This window comes from Elephas maximus, chromosome 15 (genome assembly GCF_024166365.1).
Source record: "Elephas maximus indicus isolate mEleMax1 chromosome 15, mEleMax1 primary haplotype, whole genome shotgun sequence".
Lineage (NCBI taxonomy): Eukaryota > Metazoa > Chordata > Mammalia > Proboscidea > Elephantidae > Elephas > Elephas maximus.
In genome coordinates, this window is record NC_064833.1 from 23,050,867 (window position 1) to 23,059,592 (window position 8,726).

Genomic DNA, 8,726 nt, shown 5'->3' on the forward strand with positions numbered 1-8,726 from the left:
AGATGTAGCAACCGCTCAAGTGACACAGGTGACTTCCGATTCATTTGTTCAATGTGGAGACAGCTGGGAGGCATTATGGCTTAATGAAAAAGCCCCAGGCAGGAAGACAGAAGACATACTCTGTGCCCCTGGCCCAGTTTTAATTCTATAAACTCAGGGACAAATCACATACCTCTTGGGGTTTCTTTAATGTGATGGAAAGTCTATGTTTCAAGGTTGGTTTTAAAAATAACAGTCTCTATGCTTTTGTTTCATGTAATAGAAGAAGCAGGGATATAAGCTATAGAAGGGGATTGGTGTGAACAGCACTACTTAGATTCCTAAATTGTGTAAGGTACTCTGGGAGAATCAATAGTACATTAGACAGTCGTTACTCCTAGGCCATCTACAGTGTGGAGAGCAAACAAAACAGATACAGAAATTGCTATACTTAAAGGCAAAGAACAATAAGAATAACTTCAGAGATTATCAGCTTCATGGACACTGTAGCTTTTGGGCTATAGCTTCAATTATGGGTGAAGATTAGTGCTAAATTTATTCAAAGCAAAATAAGGGATACAGGAAAAAATGGAAATTTTAAATATGACCAAGAAAACTAAGTAGATTTGCAGAATGTTGGAAATGAGGGCAATGGTGGGAGATAGGATTTAAAAGTCTCTTGGGGCCAGATAAAAACTACTGCTACTACTACTGCAAATGCGATTGTCAAATCACTTCCCACAGAGAGAAATAGCAAGAGAACAGATTTTTTTCCCCTAAATTCCTATGATCCCAGCTGGCTATTATTTAACTTAGGAAAAACCTTTTCACCCTGTGTCCACATGCCAAATGACTACACTTAAAAGGTAAAATTGAACTGGCCATTGAAAAATCAAATAACTGAGCTAAATATGAAAATCTCCAAATACAGCTTCATGCTTACTCTTCTTACTCTGAGGGGGTCCTGACTCGCTTGGAGACCTCCTACATCGTTAATTATATGGTCACATTGAGGGTTGGTCAATATCATTGTGGGGGAGAGTTATATTTAGGCTTGTCCTTTGCTGTGAATTGCAGAGATATTGGTTAAGTTGGATTAGAAGGGTGGAGCATGGAGGGTTAAAATCGTTACTTCTCTGGCCTGCAAAGCAATTTCTTCATTTTGTCTGGGATGGCCAGGCATCAGTTTCCTGAACCAACACCCTCACGGTACATATTTAGCACTGGCACAAGCTGCTGTAGCTCCTGTCCAGGTCTGTGTGGGTTGGCGCTTTCCGAGAAAACCCATTGCAGGCTCTTGGGCTTTGGTGGATAGTTCAGTGAGGCTACTAGTGGTAAAGAGTTGGGTGAGGGCATGTCTGAGTGCTCTAATCCCTGGGACACATAGCCACCCTTCAACTACCAGAAAGATTCTTGGAAGCCAGTGCAATTCCGGGGTACATTTGGAAATGAAATTATCTGTAAAGGCCCTTCTGCCCCATGTCTAGTAATGAAGTGGTCATTTTTGCATAATTCATCAGGACTCTCAGATCACCTTCTTTCCTTCAACTTCCCTCAAAAGGAAAAGAAGATGTTCTTAGGATGCAAAGGAATGCTTTGCGTGAATTACTTTTTAGTTTTAAGTTTGACATGACAAATTGTTTCATGTGGGACATCTGAATGCCTTTCATTGGGAATTTGTACCAATGAGACAGTTCTTGACAAACAGCTAAGACAGAAAGATATTTCCTTCCTTGGAAACTCTATGGGGCAGTTCTACTCTGTCCCGTGCTATGAGTTGGAATTGACTCTATGGCAACAGGTTTGGTTTTTTGGTTTCCTTCTTTGATGCTTCTCTACCTTACATTTTTTCTCCTTCTCCAATCCTTTTCTTTTTCCTATGTCCCTTTCTTTATCATCTCCATACCTGAAGTAATCATTATTATCCTTGTGTCTGATGAAGAAACTGAGGCCTAGAGAGGTCAAGTAGCTTGACCAAGGCCACATAGTCAAGGAGTGGTAGACCCATAGTTCCAACTCAGGCCTCTTGAGCCCCAAAGCCCCAGGTGGATCAACAGAGCTGCTTCAAGCCAAACGTATTACTCAAATATTAGTTCACTCCAATCTAAGAGATGATGTAGTTGATGAAGCAGATTCTTCTGAAAGACTAGGAAGGGACACACATAATTTTGTGCATTAGGCACAAACTCTTCATATCCATTGGGAGGCAGAGGAGCATTCTAAATTACTTTTGCTCTGTGCTCAACATTACTATTTGACAGCTGGGAAAGAAAACAAATGACTGAATTCTCTAGGGCCTTTGGTTTTCCTAATTTTGATTTATGTTCTGAGAACCTATTGAGTCAAATACCCTCTCATACCACATGTCTCATTTATTTGGTACAGCTAATTGCTGTTGAAAATGTTTATGGCCAAGGGCAGGTATTTGTGGCACATCATGACAGGAATGTAGTGGATTGGCAAGGAGACCAGGAGGGAGTAACATGTGTTGGCTCTGTGTACAGGAGTACGTAGAGGTCACTTGTGGACTTGGAGCAAACTGATTACTTGGAGAACCACCTTTGGAAGATTCTGACCCTGAATATAATCTATTTGCATTGCAGAACTCAGAGGATGAGTCGAAATGGGTTGAAGAACTCATAAAAATGCACACAGCTCGGGTGCGGGACATTGAACATCTTACCAGTCTTGATTTCTTCCGAAAGACCAGCCGCAGTTATCCAGAAATTCTGTCACTGAAGACATACATGCATACATATGAAAGCGAGATTTAACTTTCTGATCATCTGTAGTGCAGTCTTATCAACTGGTGTATATTTTTATATTTTTTTGTATTTATTAATTTGAAACTGGGACATTAAAAAAAATGTTAGTATTTTAATCCTGCTCCCAAATCTGACATATTACGCCTGAATAACTCCACTGTTTTTTCTCTAATGCTTGATTTAGTAGTCTTGTGTTCTGCATAGAGCTTGTGATAAATACTGCAGCTTGCATTTTTAGTGGAAGCTTCTAAACGGTGCTGCAGATTTGATATTCACATTGAGGAAATATTAATTTTCCAGTGCACAGTTGCCACATTTAGCCCTGTACTCTATCGAGATACTGATTTGTAAAGTTGCATTCATTTACTGTTAACTATGACAGACATATTTAAGCCTTATAGACCAATCTTCAATATAATAAATCACACATTCAGTGTTTGTCTTATTTTATTTGGCCTTGATTTCACTTATAAATTCGAGTGTGTGCTTCAGTTGTATTCATGCATGTAAGAAACATATTTCCTGTACTAGGCCCTCTTCCTAGTGGGATGTAGTTCACGAAATCAAAGGGACGCCCATGCTGTTCAATTACAGTGGTCTGGACGTGATGGTTTAGGTACGTATCTATGGCAAATCAGAAGGGCAAGGGGAAAAGGGAACCAGAATTCCTGATTAACGTATCTCTACCTGTTTCTTAAAAATATTTTGGAGTTTGGAAGAACAGGCTCTTTTGAGCAACTTATTTCAAAACTCTAATTAGGCTCAACTGAGGCTATAGTAAGGAAACCCTGGTGGCGTAGTGGTTAAGTGCTACGGCTGCTAACCAAAGGGTCAGCAGTTCAAATCTGCCAGGCACGTCTTGGAAACTCGATGGGGCAGTTCTACTCTGTCCTATAGGGTCACTAGGAGTCGGGATCGACTCAACCGCACTGGGTTTGGTTTTTTTTTTTGAGACTATAGTAAACATATATTTTGTACAATTTGTATTGGCCTAAGAACTATGGAGGATATAAAGAGAAATAAAACAGTGGGATGGGATAGGTATAAAATGACAATTAACCAATCAAAGTAGAGAATAAAAATTGCCAGCTGAGAAGTATTGGTAACAATATAATATGACAAAAGGGTCTGATTGGGATGTGGGGTAATTTCAGATGGACAGAGTTATGGCATTAAATAATAATGAAACACAGAGTGATGAAGTTAATCTTTCAAGGATTTTCAATCTTTTTTGTTGTATCATGGAGAAGGACTCACATGGATGCTGGCTTATCTCTAACACTTGCTAATCTCCCTTTTGAAAAAGAAAAGAGGACAGTGTATTGTTTTCATTATGTTAATTTTTGCAGTTTACCTCTTTGTGTGGTCAGTAAAATGGGTTTTTAATTTCTATAAGTTTTTCTTTAAAAATAAATTTAAGAAAGAAGAAGCTGTGTCAAATAAAAAATACATTGCGTAAAACAATAGGACAGATGGTACTAGGAATATGGGGAAAGTCCTGAAGGTGGTAAGAAAACAACTGCCACTCGTGAAACACAGCTACAGGAATTCAAGGAAGGAAGTGATTATGTCATTACCAATGATAGCTACATTAATTGTGCACCCACCATGTTCCATAAGTATCTCTGGCATTTCATAACCCTTGTCTCTAGATGCTGAAATATGAGGAGCTCAGGGAAGATTTTATGGAAGCATAGAAATGGGGAAATGCTTGATTGGGCTTTGGAGTTTGGAGGGTATAAGCATGGTAGAAATCAATTGGAACATGGCACATTTATTCATTCAATATTCACCAATAATTTATTGAGCATTTGTTATATGCCAATACCCATACTTGTCACTGGTGATAAAACAGTGAATGAAACGTGGTTTCTGATATTACGGTACTTGTACTTCAATGGGAGAAAGAGACCAAACACATTAAACAAACAAGGAAATAAATTTTAGTTGGGCTATGTGCTGTGATTTATGTGCTGTGAAGACATTAAACAGGACCATGTGAAGAATGACAAGGAAGTAGAAAAGGAAGGGCCTATAGGTTCCAGCCAAGTCTTGAGGGATGAGAAGAGCTGGCTTCTAAAAGAATAAAGAGAGGCAACAGTGTGGTCAAGGACTGGGGGTGGTAAAGAGCGTGGGATGTGTGAAAGAAAATCAGTGTTCCTGGAGCGTAGCGGCCTGAGGTCAGCAGGGGCCAGGTCAGGCAGCTCATTACTAGCCACAGTGAGGCACTTGGATTCTATACTTAGTGTAATGGAAGATAATTGCAAAGTTTCAAGCAAGGGTGTGGCAGGATCTGATTTAAGATTTCAGGTAATGACTCGTTATATTGATATGTACATGGAGTAATCGCATAGTAAGATCTAGATACAATTCTATATAAATTACATCTGATAAAAGAGGGCCCACCTATTAAGTGCTGTAATTCTGTCAACAGTAGCAATACAGAGGAGAAGAGTCAATTCAAATTAAAAAAAAAAAAAAAAAAATTCAAACTGCTTGCTATGCTAGATTTCTGTATCACCTTGGATTGAACTCTTCTCAAAATAGGTTCTGCCTGAGGTTTCTGGGGAAAGCAGTTGTGAATTTAGTTGAGTGCTGAGCTCTATTTTTATCTGTAGGTCAAGCCTTTCTTTCTCATAAATAAACTCCATACCCAGAGAGAACATCAACCACTGTGTATTTCAGGTGAGTGGCTTTGCCGATAAACACATGTCATTAATTGTGTGGTTATTTATGAAAGTCCTTGAGTGTACAGGGACTCCATTAAAATGAGGTCTGAAAGACTATTTTAAGTTGGGGTATTTATTTATTTATTTTTAAATGAAGACCTTGGCCCATTCATACTTTCATTGAGCAAGTTGAAAACCACTTGCTAGCATGGTGGTCCAGTTCCAGTGGATGAATCCATAAACTAACTCTCCAAAATGAGCTCACAGTATTTGAGAGACCAGGAGAGTGCCTACATAGCTTTCACAAGGGCAAGAATATTCTGAATTATTTTTAGGAGGGTTCCCTCCCCCCACAACCTTTTTGAACATAAGGAGTGTTGGGTGCCACTTGGGTTTGCATAACTTGGCCCAAGAGCCTCAGCACCCTACTTCCCTTGCCCATTTTCCTTGTGGTGGTTGGGAAGAGGGTGGCTGAGAATGCAGTCCGGATGCTTTCTCCTGTTTATATTCTTCTTATTTCAGCTTTCCCTCATTATCTCTCTGCTGAGTCAGGACCAGGTTGTATTGTGGGTGGGAAGTGGTAAAGGCATGAGAATTTTCCCAAGTTAAAAAAAAGAAAGAAAGAAAAAACCTGATATATGGTTATCTTTTTCTTCTTGAGTCAGCTTTGGTAGATTGTGTCACATTTAATGGCATAAAGTTGTTCATAATATTCCATTATTATCCTTTTAATATATAGAGAGTCTACATATGTGTCACCTGTTTCATTCTGGGTTTTGGTAATTTGTATCTTCTCCATTTTTTCCCTTTGATCAATATTATTGATCTAAAATAATAACTTTGGATTTTATTTATTTCTACTTCTTTCCCTATTTTCTATCTCATCATTTTTCACTCTTACATTCGTTATTCACTTGGAGCTTCTTACTTTGGATTTAATTTGCATTCAGGGATGCCATTTCGGGAAGATAGGCACCTCACTAAGTAAGACTGAATTGAAACTTCATGCAAGCCATGCAAGCTGGAACCTTAGATTAGAAATTAAATTCATTTTAAGGAAATAAGAAAGTTTTACTTCTTATGGAGTGAGACACATACCAGCTACATTTGAAAAAAACACTCATCACAGTGCTTGGTAGATGTCCAAACCTGTTGCCATCATGTCGATTCAGAATCATGGTGATCCCATGCGTTTTACAGAGAACTGCTGCATAGGGTTTTCTTGCCTTATGGAAGCAGACCGCCTTTCTTTCACGGCCACTGGGTGGGTTTCAGCCATCAACCTTTAAGTTAGTAGTTGAGGGCAAACCATTGGAGCCACCTAGGGACCTCTGGTACAAGTCAGGTGTTCCATAATATTTAGCTAAATGAAAATGAGCTGAGTGTGGGGAGAGAAAGGAATGAGCAGCCTGAGAGGTAGGGAGAGAACCAGAAAAGGGGGGAGGGGCTTTGTGGAATTCAAGGAAAGAGATGCTTTCAAAATGGAGGAATTGGTCAATGATGTTGTTATGGATTGAATTGTGCCCTCTCCAAAATATGAGTTGTAAATTCTAACCTCTATGCCTGTGGTTATAATCCCATTTGGGAATGGGTTGTCTTTGTCATGTTAATGAGGCAGGGTGAGTGTAGGGTATGTCTTGTGTCCATCTCTTTTGAGATATACCAAAAAAAAAAAAAAAAAAAACCCCAAATCCATTGCTGTTGAGTTGATTCCGACTCATGGTGACCCTATAGGACAGAGTAGAGCTGCCCATTAGGGTTTCCAAGGAGCTGCTGGTGAATTTGAACTGCTGATCTTTTGGTTAGCAGTGAAGTTCTTCACTACTTTGCCACCTGGGCTACTTTTGAGATATAAAGGAGATTAAGCAAGAAAATGAGTAAGCGGAGATGTGGTAAGAGAGATGTCAAGACACATGGAGATCTCCAAGGAACCAAGCAGCAGAAGTTGAAGAGACAAGGACCTTCCTCCTGAGCTGACAGAGAGAAAAAGCCTTCCCTTAGAGCTGGCACCCTGAATTCAGACTTCTAGCCTCCTAAACTGTGAGAAAATAAATTTATGCTTGTTAAAGCCACAAACTTGTGGTATTTCTGTTATCGCAGCACTAGATTACTAAGACGGAAGTCGAATGTCAAAGAAGTTAGACAGGAATTTAACAGTATCCATTGAATTTTCCAATTAAGTGGTTCTTGGTGACCTTCCTGGAATCACATTCGATGTGGTGTGGTCTGGAAAACAGCCAGACTGCACTGAGAAGAGGACAGAATGGGAGACCACACTTGAGGCAGAGAGTGGAAACTACCCTTTGCAAAAATTTGGCAAGGAAACAGACAACTGCAGAAGAAGGGTAGAGTTGAGGGATGATTTTATTTTATTTAAGATGGGAAAAAAAGCTTTTATAGGCTGATGGGAAGAAATTTGAAGATTCTGGAAAGACATTAATGGGCAAATGAATTGTAAACACATTTGAAATTAAAAGCTATTAATGAATAAAGGGTCAGTTATAATAAAGTTGCCTTCAAATTAGAGAACTGATATAATTTCCTCACAGGGAAGGTCATACCATCGAATATATGATGGAATCAGATTTTGCAAAATGGTGGCCTGCATGCTGGATAATAAAGGCCGTAAATGTTTTTTGTTGTGTCCACAAGATATTTTTTAAAAATTGAAATAGACGTCAATACTTAAAAATCAATAAATTTCACATAAAAATCTCAATTTTGGGTCTCTTAAAATGTTAGAAGTGTTGATACCTTGACTTATGGTGTTGTTGAAGAATATTGAATATACCATAGACTTTCAGAAGAACGAACAAGTTTATCTTGGAAGAAATACAGCCAGAGTGCTTCTTGGAAGTGAGGATGGGGAGAATTTGTCTCAGGTATTTAGGACATGTTATCAGGAGGGCCCAGTCCCTGGAGGAGGACATCATGCTTGGTAAAGTAGAAGGTCAGCGAAAAAGAGGAAGACCCTCAATGAGATGTATTGATACCATGGCTGCAACAATGGGCTCAAACATAAGAATGATTGTAAGGATGGTTCAGGACTGGGCAGTGTTTTGTTCTCTTGTGCATAAGATTGCTATGAGTCAGAACGGATTCGAAGGCACCTAACAACAAGTTGAAATATTAAAAGATTTTTCACTTAATCATTGTTTGTAGGCTCCTGTCAACAACAGCTGGTGGTATTTTGGCTGCCCTTTAGACTGGGCAACCTCCTTGGTGGTGTAAGGAGTTTGTAATTAGTTGCTAATCTAAAGGTTGGCAGTTTGAATCCACTCAGCAGTGCCACTGAAGAAAGGCCTGGCAATCT

General features: G+C 39.3%; 1 protein-coding gene across 7 annotated transcripts in view; it reads left to right on the plus strand.

Annotated features, from left to right (window-relative positions):
• Positions 1-3,194, plus strand: part of ENPP2 (ectonucleotide pyrophosphatase/phosphodiesterase 2) — a 136,399-nt gene extending 133,205 nt beyond the window's left edge. For 3 of the 7 annotated variants that reach the window (XM_049853872.1, XM_049853873.1, XM_049853875.1), the window contains one exon: positions 2,583-3,193. In XM_049853872.1, the coding sequence (XP_049709829.1) occupies positions 2,583-2,753 (171 nt within the window). In that variant the 3' untranslated portion in view covers positions 2,754-3,193. Of the gene's footprint in view, positions 1-2,582 lie in introns of all 7 variants that reach the window. The other 4 variants (XM_049853870.1, XM_049853871.1, XM_049853874.1 and 1 more) reach the window with 2 other exon arrangements.
• The last annotated feature ends 5,532 nt before the right edge of the window (positions 3,195-8,726 follow it).